Below are 22,453 nucleotides of genomic sequence, written 5' to 3' on the forward strand. Positions count from 1 at the left end.
AGAGCAAAAATCTCATTCCACTGGCAGATCAATTAAACTTCCCTGCTCAAATAGGACAAATACACTCATTCTAAGAAAAATGTTCTTACTTTTACTTCCCCGTTTTTGCAGTGTGCTCCTTACGGCCTGCACTTAGATGCTCTTGGACCAACGCGTAAAAAGTCCAAGGTCGATGCAATCCTCCATGACTTCATCTCTGACTCCACCAAAACCAGACGGCAGCTGAAACTATGAGTAAACTGTGACAAACACTGAATTACATTTTAGGGCGAAGCTCTGCGACTAAAGCTAAAACGAGATTAAATTAGCCGCAGGTGTACTCTGTTTGCTGATTAGGTAACTTCCAAAGGCCGTTAGCAGTTTTTGTTTCAGGGTACGAGTGGAAGGGGTACTGAGTCCAAATGCATGCTGCAATTTGCAGGTTATTATTCGTAAAACGTTCCGCAAAACCATGTCCCATTTTCTGTCCACTTCACAAATACGGGGGCCTTTGTGTTGGTCCGTCGCATTGAATCGCAACACAATACACTGAAGTTTGTTGCTGTGAGGCAAAAAAAAAAAAAAAGGTGTGGACGTCCAGGAGTAAAAACATATTTGCAGGCAATATTGACATGACTTGCTTCTCTGATGTACGTTTTTGCAGGTTTACAGGGTACGAGGCGCTTACATGAAGAAGAAAAGAGTCTCTGCGTGAAAAAACCGGCCCTCAAAACCAAGAGACGCCCGCCACAAAGAAGGACTAACAAGGCATGAAAAACATCAGGCTGTTTTAGACGAGAAACGCTGAAATTACAGGTTCTTTGTGCTTCCCACAAGTATAAAGGGAGAACCGCAGCCCGGCGAATAGGAAGCCTCATTAGGAGGCAAACATCAAGATCTTTAAGTTACAAAATGGGAAAAAAACTAATGAGACGGGTTTTTTTGTGCTTTGCAAAGACAGTACAGCAAACCTAGGGATGTGGTTGATTCCGTTTTCTTTTTCTCAAATGAAGACAGCCTTAAGAGCTTCCCACTTATTTAGCAGGAGTAGACTGTCTGACTGAAGAGCGCGCGAAGAGAATCCGGCTTGCCGCTTGTCTGAAAGCGAAAACGCTCCTCTTTATTTTTAACAACATCATCACACGGCCCTCATTCTCCATCCGTACTTTGAATTTCTCTGTTTTTTTTTTTCTTTTTTTCCCTTTCTTCCTCCTCTGCAGGATCCTCATTATCAGCCAAGAAAAACAGTCGATGTGCTCGAGCGTGAGTACGTGTGCAGACGGGGGAGTGGAGCGAATATTACGGAGAAGAGGGGATGGAAGCGATGGGTGTCACTGAAGGAGGGACTGTCAGCATTTGTAGGTCAGCGTAAATGTTTAATGCCTTATGCTGATGAGCTCAGTCTCTCCATTTTTTGCTGTTTTTTTTTTTTCCCCCTACTGAAAGGTGCTCTCTGGTACTTCCAGTCGCCGCATACTCCGGCCCGTGCCACAGTCTGAGCTGCTGCTGATGCATTCGGCCCCGATCTCTCTGCATGCCAATTAAGCAGGTATGTGACAAGATGGCCAAAAGTGCCAATTAGGCCAATTTATCTCAGCAATGTGTGTCCCCTTATTCCATCCTTATTCCAGCCTTCCCCATCGTTCTCCCAGCTGGTGCTTCCACCTCACTCACCTCGATGGTCCTTAATGGGTTTCCATGCTTCTTTCCAGCGCTCCCATTTACCCGAATTACATCATGATATGCTGTAGTCATGCTAAGTAATGTACAGTGCCTTGCAAAGGTATTCACATCCCTTGACCGACAGAAAAGCAGTGCCTAATGGCCAAGCGGAAGAAATTTGATACATGGTTTTCAAAGCCGTGTGGCCGTTTTCATCCATTCCTAATTTGCAGTACTACCTTTTGATGGAGGCAGAGCTTCGCGTTTTGGGGGGGGTTGCGTCTCTACCAGTGTTGCTCTTCTAGACGCTTAAACCTCTGGCCCTTCTTTGCAAAACAGCTCAAACCTTTTCAGACTGGATGGGTGGCATTTGCTGATTAGTAACGTGCAAGCCTTGTCACGACTTCTGATTTGAAATCCAAATCTGGGCTTTGACTGGGCCGTTCTTCCCAATGAATATGACTTTGGCCTTAGAGCTTTTGGTTGTAGCTCTGGCTGTATATTGAGAGTTACCTCAGTCTCAGATATTCTGTAGCCTCTAAAAGTGTTTGCATCCAGAATCCCCCCCTCTAGTTGTCTCCATCCAGCTTCCCCATCAGTTCTGACCAGCTTCTCTGTGTTGATTAAAAGCCTATCCCCACAGCATGATCCTGCCAACACCATGTTTCATAGGGCAGGCGGGCTGTTCAGGTTGATGTGCAGTGTGCAGTGTCCTGCCACAGAAAGCGATTTAAATGCAGGTCAATAGTTAAATGTTGGTGTTATCTGAGGAGGACACCTTCATGTATGAGGGATTGCTGCAAAGCCATGGACAATGCAGACGACTCTCCCTGTGGCTCTCCGCTTCTCCAGGAGTATATGCTGCTTGTCGGGACTTTGAAGCAATCAACTGGTTCCCTTATATAGGACATTTTTGACCAATCTGTATAATATGATTGATTTTGACTTTGGAAAGTGCCTCGAGATGACGCGTTTCATGAATTGGCGTTATATAAATAAAATTGAATTGAATTGAATTGAATCCACATGCTAGCTGTGTTCCCTAAATGGTTCGCAGCAAACTACGAACAGGGCTTTTCTTTCTGGATTTCTTACAAAAGTGGCTTCTTTCTTGTCAATCGTCCATTAATGCTAGTTTTATGGGAGAACCAAATGTAGATAGAGCAGGCAGATGTTGCGTTCTGAGCTAGTAGAAAAGCCCAAAGAATGTAATCATTCATTAGTGTAGTCCTGTCTCAGGCAAATCCCCTGAATGACTTCTAGAAGATGTCTTGAAAGTTGCATGGGGCTTTATGTGTCAAGAAAACACAAGCCATCATCGTTTATTGGTTGGTTTAGTCTACCGCATCCCACAATGCAACGCAAACCTGGCTATGGGACGTTGAGGGACGGCTCAAAAGTTCATCATACACCTGGTACTCGTGCGGTTCGAGATCAGATCACCTTCACACCATAAGCAAATCTCTTGAGGGTTTGTTTAGAATGGTATATTACAGCATACAATGTTTTGGTCCTCCCCTGGTGCGATTGCTGTGTTCACATCTAAACAAACGAACCAGACCGAAGAGGTGGTAACGAAGCCAGAGTTTATCTCTGGCCTAAGCACCTCTGGTGTGAAAACACTCACTAATTTGATTTTTATGTGCAAAACAAACGTAAAGACTAGGGCTGGGTATCATCTAGGATGAGCCGATTCGATACGATTCTCGATACACAGCTCACGATACGATACGATTCTCGATACATAGCTCAGCTTGATTTGATTCCAATATCGATATTTATTACTTTGAATTAATGCTCAGTGATTCAATCACCAAAATCAGCCAAATATTATGTTTATGTTCTATTTATTGATCACAGACATATTAACAGGAAAATAAAGTGCATTTGCTTCAATGCATTTAACGTGTCACAGAAACCAAAAATGTGCCCAAACATCTGATTTTAGGGTCAAAGGAGCTTCTAAAATCCTGTCGGCCGTTCCACAAATTCGTCTCACTCGCTCTCCTTCGCTGTGAACTGTAATGGTTGCGCTGTAATAACGCCCCCTAGGGTCTTCGGTTCTCCACAATCACTATCAAGCTATTTCTGGATAATGTTCACCTAAACTAGTGCACTTTCACATCTCCCACAGGTGCTGGGTCCCAGGTATTAAGCGTTCACTTATATACAGTAATCTTGTAATTTATTTATTTATTTATGTTTTTTCACTTTCTTTTTTCAAATATCACATTACACATGTCAGCTTACATAATAATATATATGATTTAACAATGGCATCTAGGTGTTATTCGAGTGTATCTGTTGCTTTATGTCTGTTGGTTGTGCTGTTCTTTTTGTGTCTCTTTCCAGGTGATGGAGCAGACAAAGAAGGTTTTATCATTCTCTCCCTTTTATCTCCTCTTTCTTTCACCTCTACTCTTTTTTTTCTTCTTTCACTTTTTGTTCTTCCTTTACTCTCCCATTGTCATGTCCATATAATTTGAAATTCTCCTTGCAGGAATCATAATAAAGCTATTTACAAGCATAAATCAAGTGGAGCACTATGGCGAAAGCCGTTTGCTCCACTTGTAAAAGCAAAATCTGTCGAGCTCTATCTGGCATTGAGACATCAATTCCTATTGCCATATTGCTAGACAGGACACTGGGAAAAAAAAAAAAAAAAAAAAAAAAAAAAAAAAACGCCCCCTAGAGGTTGGGAGGTATATCGATATTGAAAGCCAGAATATCGATATTAAATCGTTTTTAAAAATATCGATATTAATCTTTATATCGATTTTTATGCACAGCCCTAGTAAAGACCATGAATTGTTTTCCCCACACTACACAATTCTACCCTTCTCTACGTCGGTTCAGCGTATAGAATAACACCAAGACACAGTGAGGTCTGTGGTTGTAACATTGGCAACATGTAGAAAAACCCTTTTTGCAAAGCACTGTATGCGTCTCTCTGTGTGTCTTCAGCATATGTAATTATTTAGCCTTGAGTACACAGCATAATTGGAAGCGTCTGATAACAACGTCGCCTTGCATGAAGCAATGAGAACATGGATTAGTGTTACATGACAGGAAATAGGGGGGGGGAATCAATTTGGTTGGCAAGGTTTAGCAAAGGAACCCCATTATGGCCTGTTTATCTTATCAATTAGGGAACCATAATATTTTTGAAATGAGAAATGGGTCTTGCCACAGGGCACAATCACCTCATAAATAAGGTAAATTGCTAAATAAATCCCCAAACCTATTTATTCAATTTGCCGTACGATGGATTATAGCTTAATTTCTGCGATAATGGGAGGAGACACTTGAGGAAATTAAAACGGAGAACTTGAAATTTCCTGAGTCGTTTCCAAATGACCCCAGAGAATCTGAGGAGAATTTATTAAAACAAAGCCGCACTCTGCCTGCCAAACACTGCCGAGCTTCTGCTTCCTATAGTAAAGGGAGGCTCAGTTTGATCAACCATCATTCTAAACAATCCTGCCGTTCTGGACGCGCTCTTTTTCTGCACGACGTCATTAAGGATTTGACGGAGGGCTGGCTGTTAATGGTCTTTAGATGTCGCTCCCACCACCTCCTGATTCTTCTCGATGGAGAACGCTTTCCAGTACGGCGAAAGGATTTTGGATCCTCACAGCTCTGTCGTGAAGCCCCATATGTTGCGTTGTTATTTTCCCAGCTCTGTCACAAACAAGCCTCCTCGCTGTTGCGGCGCGGGGCGACAAGAGCGCATGAAAGCCGACGTGTCAAACTCAAAATCCATCACTGTCACGGATGGTAATTGGGACTGAAATAGAAAAGAAAAAGCACGCTCTGTGGGCTGATTAAAGGCATCGCGTAGCCGCAGTCTGTGACTCCGAACAGCTTCTTTTTCTTTCCTTTTTTTCTTTCTTTCTTGTCGGCTTTCAAATGTACATTGTTATTTATTGTTTGGGTGTCAGAAAAGATCCATTACATGGCCTTTTAACGTGCCTGCGGTGCGCGCGGAGAGCGCCGGAGCATGTTTTGTCGCTGAGTGCTGTTTATGGGGAAAGTTCAGAACCCACACGTAGGCCTCCGGCAAACAGATCCAGACAAAACTGGATCTTTTTTACTTTTAGGGCGTGGCCTGGATTAATACAAAAAAAAAAAGGCCCCCCAGTGGGTCACACAGCCTGAGGAGAAGGTCTGTGCGACGGATGGACGGATTGGGGACGGGGAAGACTGGATCCATGGCAGGTCAGGGATAACAAAGGGGGAGCTAGAGAAGTGGTGGGAAGGTGCAGCAGATGGATGCGTGTGTTAAAGGGGTGCGTGGTACAGTAGGAAAGTAGGTTATTGCTCAATGAAACAAGAATCCGATTATGCTGGCAGGCACTTTATCTTTACAGTGCTTAGCTAAAGAAGTCATATTCCACATGCTGCATCTACAAACTTCAATGTTTGTTTGTTTTTTGGAGGGGAGGGGGCATTATGTGATTGATCAACGCGAAGTAGTGCTTTGTAGTGAGATTGTGAAGGAAGAAAAAAAAAGAAGGGCATCGGTTTCCAAAATGTTTTGCAAACAAAAATCTGAGCGAACAGGCTGCAGAGCCGCAATCGCAGCGGAGGCATGTGTCTTCCACCGTCACGGACCCGGAGATGCCGTTTGATCACCGACGTTCTCCGACGACAAGCCTCAGAGGCGTCCGCAGAACAGCTGCAGTCATGCTGAGGTTACATTTCACACAGACTTTACTCGCTAATTAGATGGACTGGATTTAATGCAGTGGTCTGACGGGGAATAGGGTCGAACGCAAATGCAGGTTTTGATTTTTTATTTTATGTGTCGCTGTTTTCATTTAGAAAAACATGGTCACTTTTCTTTTCTCTTTCACACACACACAACTCCTGAGTTGGCCTATCACACGACATCCCGATAAAATATAATGTGGAAAAGGTTTGAAGACGTGTGATGACTTGTGCAAGGCAGCCCGCCTGCCATCGTCTGATCTTCAGACGGCTCGGATCATCTGATAAAAACTGTAAGAAGTATAAAGATAGGCTTAAAGATATTAGCTGACGTCTGAATGACATTTTCCTAACTGCGCTGATAATCTGTATCTGCAACATAAAGGAGCCCCCCCCCCCTCTATGCCTCCTTCCCAAATGAATCCGCAGATAACGCCACGGCTTTTAACCCCCTCTCCCCTCGGTCCGCCACTGAAACCTCACATCGGGGCTGCTAATGGAAACATCACCCCACCTCCCTCCCATGCGGCCTCCTGTCCTGAGGAGCAAACTTGGGGGTGGTGCTGCGGGGGGAGTGGGCTCGTGTCAATATAGGAATTGTGGGTCAGGAACTCGCCGATGGTCTCTTAATCTGTAGATGGACGGGGCGGGGTGCGAGGGAGGCAAATCACACACACAAACCAGATGGGACCCCCCCCCCCTCTCCACACACACACACACACACACACACACACACAGTCTTTGCATTCAGCCACTTAACACGCCACTGGGCACGTGGATGCATGCACACCCTGACCCTTATCCATTCACTGCAGCCCCCCTGCATACAGTGAGTGCGATCATGGGTGAAAGAGATTATATTAGCATAACCTAGATATGCTAAACCCCCCCCCCCCCCCCCCCTGTATGAGTTGGCCGAGACAAATGCATTTCTCCTAGCAACAGACCCCCCCAGCTGGAGCAGACTTCCCTTTGGATGCTTAGGCACCACAAGTCAAAACAAGGCAAGAATGGAGCTCATCTGATAAATTAAAAATGAACAAGCAAGACCCCCACCCCACCCCACCCCCCAACTCCCCGCCCTCCGTCTCCTCTCTGTCTCCTTCCTTTTAACGATCAAGCTGTTGATGATGTCCTCATATTATAATATGCCTGTTTCTTCTGATAGTACACCACCCCCCACCCCCACCCACACGCCACGCCACCCTCCTCTCCCTCATTCCTCATTCCTGTCACTCACAAATGTGTTTTAGTTTCTTCTAAAGAGCAGATGCACCATAAAAAAAATAGATAAATAAATAAAAACATCATTAAACTAAAATGCCTCAGTGACGGCCCATTTTCCCCGAGCTGCTGTTTTCTGCTCACAGTATAAGTTTGAACGCTAATGTTCTGAATTTGCCGATAGTGTGGAGCACTGTGACAGGAAGAGGAAGAGGAGAAGGAGGTGAAGGTGAAGGAGGAGGAGGAGGAGAAGGAGGAAGAGGAGGAGGAGAAGGGCGAAGACAGTTCAAGGGCTGAGCTCAGATCTGAACTCTCCTGATCTGATGAGGCGACTAGGTGAAGCTAGACAAAGTTGCTCCTCCTAAAGTCAGTGTTGGTGCATTTGTGCCCCCTAGTGGATCTATTGGTCATTGCAGCTCACCGAATGATTAAAAAGGGAGGCTCTTGTGAAAATTGGGTTTTAAATGTTTATTTAAGCCAAAATGCATCATCAAATCCTACTTTGCCCCAGGCTGATAAAGCGCAGAGGTCACTTTGAGTGGTTAGAAAATGACAGATGATTAGTTGGGGGTGTTTCATCAGCATCAAGTGGTGAACCTGGAGAGATGATGGATGCTGTAGACCACCAAAGCTTAAAATTAAGCATTGCAACAATGATTTCACTTTACACACTGGATTTGTCTTCTTTTTCCTAGCCCTTCTGTGCACCCTGTTTCAAGTGGCCTCTGTGAATACATTAAAGAAGGATATGTTTGGAGTGCACAGCTCAATTGCTTAAATCACTTTGACTTGCCTAAACCAAGCTTATGTAACCAGATTCTACTAAAACAACAAATATTTACTGACCTACGCTGTCGCATTTCACAACATAAAAGGTCTTTGCAAAGACACAAGCCGAGCAAAACAAGGATTTTTTTTCTGTGTTCCCTACATCTGTCTGCTCTGCTCTCTGAACCTGAGCTGCATCTCACAAACCTGGTCCAAGCAGCGGTGAGAAAAGGAGCAGGTTCAGGCTCGGTGCTGTGCAGCTAGCAGCCATTAGATGGCGGCAGAAGCAAAGCATCGCCCTTTCTCTTTGGTCAAACAATCAGAGCCAAAGAAGAGCAGACATCTCCAGCATTAACATTAGTTATCATGTCGTGACTTTCAGCAAACGTAAAGATAAAGAAACAGAAAAGTGGATGGCAGTTTGAGCAAGCTGTCAAAATCCAATGTAATATTTTAGAAATGTTTGCTGATGTAAATAAGGACATGAAAAATCTATTCTGAGAGAGATCAATAGCTTAATCGATATGGTGCAATTACAGCACTTGATCACATGTTGTTGTAAGTTCTTGGGTCAATAGTGAATTTACATTCAGTCCTAACGTACAGTAGAGTCTGAAAACCTTCAAAGGAAACATGCAAGTAATAAAAAAAAAATCTAGATATTTCTATTGACAATGCATCAAAATTAATTATTTCCACCCTTTCCAGTCTATAAATGCATCAACCAACAGGATGTACTTTGATGCACCTTTAAAGATCAGCGCTAATCATTTAAAGGGTAAAGACAGGATTTGATTAATTATTGGGGATAATCTCGTAATTCCTTCATCTTCGGTTGGTCTGAAAATCATGAGCTCTATCAAAGAACCTGCTGAACCAGTTTGTTCCCCTTTTATGTGCTAAAGACCCAAAAAAAAAAACAACAAAAAAAAACACTGATCGGTATGTCTCTAATTACTTCACTTCTATGTGCCTCAGAGCAAAGACCACCTTGCAGATGTGCTGCTCCACTCCACTGGCATTGACAGCAGAGAACGGCAGACTTAGGCCGATGCAGCGGCAGCACAGGAGTAAGCAATAAGCTCAATACAGGTCAGAGGACTGAAGTTGGCATGTGTGTCAGGAATCCCAGAAAAGCTTGAGACAGGGAGCACATCTGGGTGTTAACGGTTCCTGCTGAGGTTGACCTAAGAGGATAGAGATTGGGCCTGGGTGGGGGGTGTAGGATCACTTCAATAAAGTCAAATAAAAGGCAGCAGGGTTTGTTTGGGTAAGAGGAAGAGAGAGAGAAAGATTTGCTCGTGATAAGGAAAAGAAAACCAAGAAAATAGCTTTGAGATAAGAGACAAGCTGCCAAAACCCAATTATCATGCCTCTGGGGAACAATCACCGCAGCTCATAAGTCAGAGTACATCACTGTCTATCAGGACGGCAGACATAAAATATTTTCCATAAATAGGGCCCAGTTCATCAATAACACTGTTGTAGGAATACCGAGCAATCTGAGCCTACAGTACCAATAAAATGCTTTCTATATAGCTAAGATAACAGAATTCAGTTGTTATGTAATAATAAACCATTTTAGATCAATGACATTATGCTCCAGCAAGGCCAGATTCAGAAAGCATCACAAAACGGTTAAAAAAAAAACGTTCTGATTTCACTGCAAGTTTTCAAAGCTGCTAAGACTGACTTTTATCTGAGCAAGCATCTTTTAAAGTCCTAATCTACAGAGACAAGCACTTTGCATTGTCTCTGTACTGAATTGTGCTATATAAATACATTTGCCTTGCCGTGCCTTGCCTAATCTGCTCTGTGATCAGATAAATAGCCTCACAAAAAGCTACGACTCAAGTCTATAGTGAGATCATATGAGAATAAGTGCAATTGCATTGCTCTAAAATGTGCGGTTCTGAAACTCTGGTATTAGTACTCTGGTGAGTACTCTTGGGCTGCTATTGGTGGAACTCAGAGGACATTTTTAAAATGAAGGTTCATAAGGAATCTTTAACTATTTACAAGGTAAACATGACCCCATTAGCTGCAGTTTGGTGATAATAAGCCCCAGAGGATGAATAACCCGATACTACTAAGAAGGAAGGGGCTCACCTCCACCCCCCATCCCATCCCAGTACATTTACATGTGGATGACATACAAACTGGCAAAAACTGTCAATACCTTGTTTATTTCTACAGGTATTGATAGATTATAAATGTACTGCACACATGATGGATTTAGAGTTGATGTCTAGAGTGAAACCTCTGTTTTTTCCTTTGTCTTTGAAATTCTGACTTTGAGTGGCCTTCCTGTTCATTTTACCAACATGGAATATGAATTTGATCTAAAATCTAATCTTTTTGTCTGTTTCCTTTGTGATAAAATAGATCAAATGTGATTATTGTACTGTTTTAACATGCCATGGCAACATGGCGGTAAGTGTCTAGTGTCTAGTGAGATGGACCCTGTCAGGAGAACCTTGGGAACCACTATACAAGACACTACTATAGACTACAAAACCGCAACACATGATGCACTAAGCATATTTTTCCCGATATACACATATTTCTAGTTTTCTTTACGGTCGGACAAACCACTTCTGATTTTGAACTACTCTGATTCTAAGACCTGTAACACCAAAAATAGAACAAGAAATTAGCAGTAGAAGATGAATGAATTTAAAGATTATGTCCATTTAGGCAACAAAGCACATGGCCATGACCTCCAACACGCTGTTGGGTGATGTATTTATAGACCAAAATAGAGTTCTGAGTTTTGTTGTATTTTATGAAAGGGACTATCGTCTGATCTTTCAGTATTTGACCTGCTGATCACCAATCAAGCCCGACCCATTGAAGTCTGGCCGACTAGAGCATCTCTACACTTTATTTTTTTAAAAGAAAGCAATTCTTTAAACATTTATCATCTCTTATCATGCTGTGATTTTGGCTTTAGGCACCGCTGAGCTGGAAGCGCAGCAGCTAGCTCACAGGTCGATCTGCCTCCACGACACCCCACACACACGCTGCTGAGAGCATCTGCTCCCTTTCTTCAGTAAAACACACCCAGGTGTAGCTGGAGGTATACACTCTCAAGCTCTCACTCACCTGTGGAAGATAAACAGCGGCGCTCTCTTTTGGAAACAAACGCTCGCGCATACCAGCCGGCAAGAAACGGCATGTGAAAGCTGCACGACCCAAAGACACTGCAGCTAATTAGCGAAGTTTAGATTTAGCGGCAGGGATAAACGCCAAGAACTGAGATAAACACTGCAGGGGAGACGGAGTGCATCATTTCTGAGGAGATCATATAAACCGTGGGCTACAGAAACCATAGGGATGCTTAAGAACAGCTCCCTTTTAAAGACGGCGGGAAGAACCGGCAGGGTGGTTCAGCAGTTCTTCCGTCTGCAGGGGAACCAGACTGTGAAGACTTGATTGACATTAGACCCAGCAGTGAAGGCGCTGCTGTTTCTTGTCGAGCATCATGGGTGTTTCGACGCCAGGAGTTCTCCAAACACTCTCCTGTATTTTCATTGGCAAAAGAACTTTGACAAAACTAATAAACCTTACTGTGGTCTCTGCCTGGTGAATTCCCCTCCGCGAGCACGTCTCTGCAACTATCCGTCCAAAGACATGCTCGCCGAAGCCGACGCCAAACCACTGAAACGTTCACAAATCATCCTGGACTCAAATCTATGCGTAATAATGTAGAAGAATAAATGACACACAGTAGATCTTCATCACATAAATCATGTAGACACTCAAATAGCTGTGGAGTTTTTTTTTCTTCGCCCCAAAAACACGGCTTCCCTCCAGATCTAACTCCAAGGAAGGCTGTCCGCCCTTCCTGCTAAATGTTCCCGACCCATCTGGGAATTTCACGGATAAGGGTCACATCAAAAAACCACTTGCGTCGTCCTTCACATTCTTCGCGTTGAGAGCATTTCAGCTCATTAGGAACTCAGGGGAAAGTCTGCCACGGAGGGTCAGGGCGGCCTTGCAGTGAAGGGAGGTTATTTCTGACAGACAGCCGCGGTCGCCACCAATTTCAGACCGGGCCCTCGGAGCGACGCCGGTGGACGCATTCTGACCTCATGGAAAGGAAGCCAAACAGGAGAGGGAGTGGGAGGGATGAGACAAGGGGGAGCTGCCACTGATAAATAGTGCATGATAACGCTCTTGGCCGCTGGTTCTCTACTCTAAAAAGGACAAAGGGATCCTCTAAAGCAGCTTGAACAAAGGGCAAGTATGACAGAAACCAATTCAAACTGGCAATATATAATTTTTTTTCTGTCATGATATAAAGCTCCATCAAGGTCAGGGATCAGTCTCTGCCTAAAGTGGATTCTGTTCATGTGTGATGGTAGGATGAAGCGAAAGCTGGACACATGGATTGGAGGCTTGTGTCCAGTAACCTGAGACCCCTCGTCTGCTGTGGAGTCAAAAAGCAAAGATCTTGATTTCCTAGTCCATCCAAGGCCAGAACCACTGACCAAAAAGATCAAAAAGGCGCATCTCACATTTGTCCAAAATAAGCTTACCCTCAAGAAAGCCCCCAAAGCAATGTAAAAGACTCATGGGCCGTTATCACAAACACTTCATAGCAGTTGTTGCCACCAAGGCTTAAAAGCCGCCCTTCATGCCACGCCCCAAAGGAGCTCTCTGTCATAATTTGGACAGCGCTAGGTAAAATTTTCCTTCTGCGTTTCTAGACTAAATAAAGAGAGAAAAAAAACACCCACCCGAACCGAACTAGCCATAAAATAATTCATGTTAGTCCGGTGTTGGGAGGGCTAGAGGTGTTCAACAGCTGTGAACTTTCTCTTCAATCTTTCCCTAAACCCCCATAGACAATCAGAGGCCAGAAGAACCATTGGTTAAAACCTTTAAAATCTTACAAGTCAATCTGACTTCTTGGAGGTAAAATATTCAGAAACAAGGATATATTTGAGTACATGTCTTAGTTTCCATTAGTGTTAGTTACCAGTTAATATGTGTCCTGTCGCCAAAAGTCCAGTGGGCAGTTAAAAAAAAGATTTATATGCATCTTATCATTTAAAATGAATGACACCAACTCTCTTGGGAACAGAGAGCATTAGAGCCCAGCTACATGTCTCAACAACCCCAGGCCCCCCACCCCCAACCTCCCTCCGACCCTGATTCTAGACTGACCTCCCAAACCAGACAGCAGATAATTGCATCCTTCTGCATTTGAAAGTCACATTAAAAGGGCTGATAAAGGAGTTCTGGCTCAGGAGGGCCAAAAGGCTCACTGGAGCGCACAAGGAGAACAACAGCTCTGTCTTTGGCCAGGGAAAGAAATTGGTATCTGCTAGATTCATTGGTAAGCCAACAAAAGATTTGCTCTCCGCTATTACCATTGTTAACGGTGTTGCTTTTGAAAGGGGCAGAAATACCTGTTTTTGTGGAAGGGGACGGCTTGAGGAATATGCCGGTGTGAAATAATGAAGCCCATCATTGACAAACTCCATGCAGCTAGGAGCAGAGTGTGCTATTCATCATCAGGGAGCAATAAGAAAACAATCCAATCTGAGGAAGGAAAGGCTTCATAGGTCCACCAAATGGTCAACTGGGACACCGAATATAAAGCAAATTGCCTATAAGGTAATCGTGAGTGTGTCGTTTTTGGCCAAATGAATGGGAAGCAGAAAAAACACAATTTACCATTTTATATACCACCGTCAAATGGTAAAAATGGAGTTGGATACTAAAGAAAATTAATTTGGTCATTGTTCTCTCGTTAAAGGGCAGAACTCGGTATTCTGCCAATGTGAGTAAAAAAGTTTTGACCCAAAACCTTCTGGTGTTTATGAGAAAGCTGAAGATTAGAATTTGTTCTATTTTTCAGTACAACAGTGGATTCAGGTACTTAAATCCAAGGTCAAACGGGATTTAGCAGGATGACTCAAGGAAGAATATAGAAATAAACCTGACAAAAAGTCTGGCGGATAAGAGATGTCCTCCCAGTACGATAGATGTGGAAAAGTTAGAGTGGGTAAACATAGCCAAGATGTGTCAGACTCACCGCAGAAGGTTGAATACTGAGATTGTATCAACATACATCAGCAAAATCAGATTTAAAGTGGTGTGAACATTTCTGCAACCAGGCTGTTGCTGCTTTTTCTCTTTTTAACATTATACCCCTCAAAAAAATTGTTTCTTCAAAGGTAAAAAATATTTTTATATGATTTGTCATTCTGGCATTTTTTTACTTTTGAGATCCACTGGACAATAAAACGGTTAAGAAAATTTGAGATAATTGAAAGCCGAAAAGTCGACCTAAAAAGGGAGATGTCCATTGTGTTGTTGGTAGCAGAAGCATGATGGAAACTACATGTTTTACTCATAGAAGTCCTGGCTTTCAGAAGAAAATGTTTCATTATCCTTTTGGAACAATAGCCGACTAAATCACAGACAGAAACAGTCAATTCATAAGAACTTGCACGTGATACAAAAGATACTTTTCTACAATTTTATGTCCTACACAAAGCGTACAACTGGTGCTACAACAATGTCTCCCTCTGCAATAGCAGAGGATCACTCTTTCGACTGAAACACCACTGATCAAACGGTGTCATTGTTTTCACCTGATTCTGCTCTGAACTATCAAAGTTTCGTCCTTCGCTCTGCGTCTTTCTGCAGGTGCTTGCTTGCAGGGTCTTTCCTGAATTAGTTCAAATAGCACCTAATGAGATCCCTGAGGAAACCCTCGCTAAGCAGGTCACACACCGCTGCTTGCACCAGAGAAATTCCTCGCCCCTCCATGCATGACCTTTGACTTCACCCCTGCCCCCTTCCTTCCAACACACTCTCGTAAAAATCAAGCAAATCATTTGAGGGTTGATGCCACACACGCACAAGCTTGTTAATGGATGACTAATGGCAAATATAGTAGACAATCTATTCATGCAAATAGAGTGCTTTTTTGTAGCACCTTCACGTACCGAAGCAGATTCATATAATTTACTGCCGTGGTAATGTACCACAATAAATTACAAACGTATTCTGCATGACTTCAGGGACAACGGTCCTTCAACTGTGTCTGCAAGCCCTAGTTTAAAGCCGGCTGGAGTTTCCAACCACATCTGTGCATCTGCTGACATGTCCTTGTGAGGATGTGTCCGTGCACAGCTCAAGAACCTAAGCCATTATCACATAGAACCAAGACCAAACACAAGCACCAATCTTCCTTCCCCACTTGCCTCACAGGGCTTTAAATTACCCTTCAGCTAAATCCTGACAAGCTTCTCCAAAAGATGGAGGCCCTAAATACACAGACCCGCAGGCACATTACAGTCCTGGGCATGTCGCTGCCCTTATTTTTTGCCTGTGTGTGGCATGGATCTCCAGGCTGCTTGTACTGACTGTCATCTGAATTTGGCCTGCATAATGAAAAACTGCCTCACAATCACCATCAGATAAGCCATTTGAACAGGTGGCAAATGCCAAATTAAGATGAATCCTAGTTAAAGACAAAAAAAAAAAAAAAAAAACATTGAGAAGGTGTCAGATTGAAGCATGTACTTACCTGCAACAATGTATTTGTGAGCTTCGGTAAGCAAAGAGAGGGAAAAGGAAGAAAAAAACGCTTGTTAGAGAAGATTAAAGAACAGAAGACTTTATTCCCCAATTCTTTTTTTAAACTTTGTAAACGAGGAACAAATAGAAAGATGCGATGTATTCATGCGTCAGTGATGGATTATTGACATGGAGCAGATGCACAAGGATCAACAGAATCTGCTAAAAAGTAAAGACATACATTTTACGCTCAGTGAATGCAACATATCGCTATTCGGTTAATTCAACTCAATTCAACTAAATTTCATTTATATAGTAATTCAATTCATGATAAATGTCATCTCAAGGCACTTTACAAAGTCAAATTCAGTCATATCATCCAGACAGACTGGTCAACTAGTTCTCTAAGGAAACCCAGCAGATTGCATCAAGTCTTGCCAAGCAGCATTCACTCCTACTGAAAGGGAGAGTCGTCTGCATTGTCCATGGCTTTGCAGCAATCCCTCATACTGAGCAAGCATGAAGCGACAGTGGAGAGGAAAACTCCCCTTTAACAGGAAGGAAAACCTCCAGTGAACGGTCATCTTCCTCGACCGACTGGGTGTTAGAGAAGACACAAAACCAGACAAAAAAAGCACAGAAGCACACATTGATCCAGGTTAGACAAATAATAACACCCTTCAGTGTGAAAGTGTTTATTGAGGGAAAAAGCCTCAGCTAGCTGCCTTTATGCTCAGTGAGGCGTTTCAAAACCAAATCAGAGGAAGCATAAAAAACTGCAAGAAAACTGCAAGAAAACTTCATGAAATGAAATTGTATTTTCAACAGAGGCCTGGGTGCTGTTCTGTCCTGCTGCCTGAAAGGGTACTATAGCAGATAAATGGAAGCTGAATGCAATATATTTTACTGATGAAGAGCCCCATTCCGTCTGATTCTGTAGCCACACCAATCGAGGTAATCTCTAATATCAGATGCTGTATACAGCTACAGTGTCAAATCGGATTATTGTGTCTGTTTTGAGTAAAAGTAAAACCCTGTTTAACCGTTGAGCTGTGTAACATTGACTGCTCACCTCGGCACATGATGTGACAACACCCTTTATAAATAATCAACCACAGCACAAAGTCTTCCCAAGTCACCTGTACAGTTATAATGAATTATTAAAAAAATGACCACAAAACAACGAATTAGAGCTCTTTCCATGTGAGTTTTGAGTTTGATTTTTAACAGGTATTGATGTGTACCAGTCCTTGACATTTTGATGTGGGCTAAAGATATACAATGTTTTTTAAAGTGAGCCGTAATCCTTCTTAGTAACATTTAGATACCTCTGTCGCATAACATGGTGTTTTTGAGAAGATTATTGATTTATTTTACATTAAAACAACTTAGTGCTAAAACAGATTGGCACAACTGGCCACAAAATGTCTAATTGAGATGCAATTAGACATATATATTTGGAAAGTATTCGGCCCCCTTGAACTTTTCGACCTTTTGCCACATTTCAGGCTTCAGACATAAAGATATAAAACTGTAATTATGAAGTGGAATGAAATTTGTGATACTTTAAACCTTTTCAGGAAAAAAAAAAACCTGAAACAACCATGCAGACCTGCTCAATTTTATTGCCAGGGCCAGCAGCAATGATACTGTGGAGATACTTTAACATCCACCTGACCCACTGCTGGCTCAACAGAATATCACTGCGGTAAAACAAACTGAATCTTTTAACATGGTCTCCCATGGCTCTGACTCTTCTATGAGCCCTGCGGATGCAGATTGACAAGCACTGTTGACAAAGCTCATCCATAAAAGATATGCAGGTCAGGCTGTGACAAGGGGACCATTTTCCAGACAATAACACAGAATCCACAGGTACCTCTATTGATTATTAACCAGGTAAAGATCTAAAAATCAGGCATTCTGTTTGTGGCCTCACTACACAAACAGCATCAGGTCAAATAACACCCTTATGCAGGAGGAAACCTTGCTCTGCAGATGTTAATATTTGTACCCATATGTTGCAAGAGAGAATAAAAACACATGATTTTAATCCTGCTCACTGGTGACACAGAAAACTAAATTCTCCCTTTTTCAAACCGCGAGGCTCCAACGAAGGTCCAGTAACCTGTAACAGTCCTGTAGTAAATCCTGCCTCCGTGAAGGTTAATATCAGGTTTTACTGTGCCTGTTTCAGAAAGGTGTCCTTTTGTCTGGTCGCTTTAGGGGCTGAAGGTTGTGGTGATGTTAAATTGGATTGTGTGACACAGACCTGTATTCTTTCACTGATATAAATCAGGTGAATATGAAGGCTCTGTGTTTGAACCGGACAACGATGGACACAAACAACAGTGGCAAAGTTAATAATTACAGCCTCTGAGAAGCTCTTGCTTCACCTCCATATTCTAGCCATGTAAACCAAACAATGGCGGTTTCTAAACAGCAGAGGCCATGTCTACTGCCATTGTTTCCCAGCTGAATGTGCCTGACCCCCTGTACAGGTGGCTTACAGACTTCCTGACAGACAGACGGCCGTTTGCGAGGCTGTCTCTGACCCTTGGACCATCAAAACTGGATCCTCATAAAGCCTGCATCCTCCATGTGGTGGCAGGGGAACACCTAAAACATGCAGGACAGTGGGTCCTAAGAACCAGGGTTGAAGACCCATGATCCAGATCATTCTTGGTAAATGTGAGACGGACCTTTGTGTTCTTTTTGGTCATCGGTGGTCTTCACCTTGGAACCTTCCCATGTCTCCTTCTTATTGTTAAATCATGAACACTGAGGTTAATTAAAGCAAACCTGCTAGGGCTTTAGATTGGATTCTGGTTTATTCTGTGACTTCCTGAATGAGTCGTTTACTCCCAAAGCCTTAGGAATGTCTTTGAGACCCTTTTCAGACTGATAGATATCAGTGAGTTTGTTTCTCATCTGCTCTTGAATTCTTTCAACCTGAACGTAATGCTTCACTTGTCACAATGTTTTAGTCCACTTTCTGTTGCCAAGAGGATTTTAATGAAGAGGTTTCTTGATTGTAAAGGTCAGCCAGTGTGGCTTGTGAAAATGGACCAGAAAAATTTGGTTAATCAAAGTTAATTTGCGAATTACCCTTTTGTCCCCTACTAAGCAAAATCATAAAAATATAATATAAAATGGCTTTTTATATTAACTCAGGTTGTATTAGTCTGATTTGGAGACAGCTCCATAAACTTTAATTTAAACCTTTTCATATTTAAGATAATGTTAAATAAGAAAATTATTTAATTAATTGTCACTTTGTGAGTCAACTCCAAACACTAATACCTATATATTATTTGGTCTTTAGAAAACTATCAGAAAAATCCATTGGGAAAAAAAAAATCAGGAAGAGATTTTTCTTTTATATGCCCCCTTAAACATTGAAATGTTCAGGTTATTGATATCATACCTGTAATTACAGGTAGAAACAGGTCTCAGACATGTTTTGAGTGTCCCCTAAACCTCCCCACTAAGTAGCAGTCCTGGTCAACTCCCATTTACCCATTCAAGGGGTGTTTTCAGCGTGTCAAACGACCACCATCCGAGTCACTATTTAACCATGAGGCGGTTTCATCAAATGTTGTTCAACCACCCAAATAACAGTCAGCAACTCCAAAGAATCTTCCTGTCGCCCGGCACAATAAGCTCTCAACCCCACAAAACAGCTGGTTTGATGGGTTTTGTCCTGGGGCGGGTGCTACCTCAGTGTCAGCTCTCCTACTTCTGTTCCGCCCTCTTGCATTTCTCTTATGGCGCCTTCTCCGCTCCTGTCCTAATCCTCATTATTCCACACTGGGGTCTTTGGGGGAGCACACAGTCTATTATCCGAAGATGAAGCTTTAGACAACTAAACGCTCTGGAGGAGTGGCTATTTATACGGGCTGAATGACGGAGAGAGAAGGAGGGAGTGTGTGTCTGGCCTGGCGTTCCCATATCACTTAGGCTAATGTGATTATGGCTGAGCGAGAGGGGGGGATTCATTTAGTTTGGATTGTGTTGGTCTTAAGTGATTCATGTCAGAGAAAGACGAGGGGGAAGGTAGAGGGACGTGTCCGGTCACAGGACTTCCTTACAAGCACACATGGATAAAAGAACGACACTGGAAGCATTTTTAGTGCCTGGTACCAAAATTAGTACGCATGGATCTGCACGCACAAATGCTCTTAAGTGGTAAGAGGTTTACCAAGCACTGCATCTCAGTACGTCTTGAACGTTTAGTTATTTTTTTTCTCTTACCGTTTAAAAAATCTTAAAATACAAAATGCTGTTTAAAATCTATAATCTGCATATCTTTTTTTCTAAAAGGCCATGTAAAGTTAGGGCAACAATTCACAAATCAGTGGACAGCTACAAATCATTGCTTAACAATCATTGCAGCCAAATTCAAAATAGAATGCATGAGAGAAAGTAATTGTTTTATGTAAAATTATCAATGACTTTGTCCATACATTTGCTACCATTCAACAAGTTCAATAAACTTCATGGTAATAAGGTTCAGACTTTTAGAAATTGGGGGGAGGGGGTATGCGGAATGCATCTGAAGCACATGTTTTCAAATTTGATGATTTTCAAAGCAAAGCATTAAGCTTACGTAGAAGTCAAAAGAAATGTCTGTAAGTTTTGTTTCCACATGCTTAATGGGAACTGAATTGAAACATGTTATGAGCAGGATTATCAACAAGTTCTATCAAACCAGAGTAAACATGCTAACATTAGCTTAGCATTTTTGCAAACTGTTTTATAGTAAAACAGGAGCAAAATGTGAGATTATTGAACTGCAGCCGTATGATTTGAGTAACATTTATGTTAACTAATATTTTTTTCCAGCTATGCGTGTCTCGTACATATGTTCTAAGAACATTTTAGTACCTTTCCTAATTTTTGTTATTCTAGTGTTAGTGTAGAGCTCCTTTTTCCCTGTGGAAAGTCCATTAATTTTCATTCTAAACATTTTTTTGGAGTTGTCTTAGCTATTATATGTCACCCTTCCAAGTTCTAAACATGTACTGAAAAATTGCAATAGATTACAGGCCTTCATCTATCAACGGCGCAGCAATGAATCTCAGTAGAGTGCTTTCTATTCACATGACAAAACAAACATGTAGCGATCAACAGTGATAATTTTAAGAATTTACTTACTAACAAGAGGTTAACTGGTTCAGAAAGTTTCAGAACATGCTAACGAAAATCCCCATTAACACAGTTATTTCTACTGGACAGTTTCAACTTTCAGGAACAAATGGAACATTTGTTGGTGTGACAGCCTGTGCTCTTGGATAGCTCTGACGAGCAGGGCCTCAAAAGTGCTTACTGTGAGTGTTGAATGGCTTTTTCCCTGCTGCCACCCACACACACATTATCTGGGAAGAGGTTGCAAATCACAGGCACTTCATTCGGGAAGATAAACTTTGTTCCAGAGCTTTGTGAGGAGTAAATGACCAAAAACCGGATAAACGGAGGTTATAAAGAGACGCAAAGAAAAGTCTCAATTTCACCATTGGAATGTTGATTTTTTTTTTTGTATACACGGTTGTTTCTACTGTCGTAAACTAAAAATGATTAACCATCTCCAAAAATCCAGTCAGAATCTGTGTTTTTATAAATGGGGTCTTTGTTTGCCATTCTGCTGCATGCTGAGTGTGGAAAAAAAAATCAAAAGACTCCCCCCTTGTGTAAGGAATAACATCCCATTCTCTACCTCACTAGAAAAGGAAGCATTTCACGGACAGGAAGAAAAATGTGTCATCCCTCCCTCCTCCTTTTCGCCTCTTTTGTATACTATCACGTACCTCCCTCAGGCTTCATGCTGCTTGTGGCTTTATCCTGGATATTCTCTGGGAAGTCAGTCTTTTACTTCCAAATCCTGCTTCCCAAACAGAACTTAAAAAAATCTACGACTATAAATTGTTGGTTCAAAGAGATGGAATCCTTACAGGGTTAACACATATTGCCCATGATCGAGTTGTACAAACTCTGCGATTCTAAGCTGATTCTAAACAGACGTCTCTGAAACACGACGCAGGAAGAGGGACAGAAGTGAGGGGAATTCTGAAGGACTTGGACTGACTTGAACATTTTCTCACAGACAGGACACTTTGGGCTGTAAAAACACCATCAGTTTCCAGCTGTGAGGTGTATAAAACCCTTTCACTGTCCCCTCCTTTTCTCAACAAGTTGAATAAATAGAGGCTGAGAAATGGGCCAGTTGGGAAGAAATAAGGGAAGGGAAGGGTTCCTTTGGTGCCTGTTTACCTCCTGCAACACATCCTTCATGAAGCCTTAATTTACGCGTTGGACTTTGCCAAACAACTGCTGACTAGAAAAATAAGCAGTACTTACTTTGCTTATTTTTCCCTTTGCTGGATTTGTCTTTGCTGACGGGAAAGTGGGATTGAGTTGATGATTTCATGCTGAGAAAGTTTTAGCATTTCAAGCCTGCATCCATGAGCATTAAGTGTTCCTGTGTTTAGAGCCTTGGAAAAGTATTCACACTGCATTTTTTTTCCCCACAATGGGACAGGGGTACATTTGAAGTGCTCTTGTCACATTTTTA

General features: G+C 42.3%; 1 protein-coding gene and 1 long non-coding RNA gene across 2 annotated transcripts in view; one reads left to right on the forward strand and one right to left on the reverse strand.

Annotated features, from left to right (window-relative positions):
* Nucleotides 1-22,453, reverse strand: part of agrn (agrin) — a gene marked incomplete in the record, with an annotated part of 352,884 nt that overhangs the window by 243,716 nt on the left and 86,715 nt on the right. Inside the window, 1 exon segment of the mRNA XM_036129007.1 lies at nucleotides 15,893-15,913. Within this exon segment, the coding sequence (XP_035984900.1) occupies nucleotides 15,893-15,913 (21 nt within the window).
* The window catches only part of LOC118558491, a 36,373-nt gene continuing 19,594 nt past the window's right edge, over nucleotides 5,675-22,453 (forward strand). Inside the window, exon 1 of the long non-coding RNA XR_004928354.1 lies at nucleotides 5,675-5,859. This is a non-coding gene — a long non-coding RNA (uncharacterized LOC118558491). The remainder of the gene's footprint in view (nucleotides 5,860-22,453) is intronic.

The sequence above is a fragment of the Fundulus heteroclitus genome, chromosome 1 (assembly GCF_011125445.2).
Source record: "Fundulus heteroclitus isolate FHET01 chromosome 1, MU-UCD_Fhet_4.1, whole genome shotgun sequence".
NCBI classification, from domain to species: Eukaryota; Metazoa; Chordata; class Actinopteri; order Cyprinodontiformes; family Fundulidae; genus Fundulus; species Fundulus heteroclitus.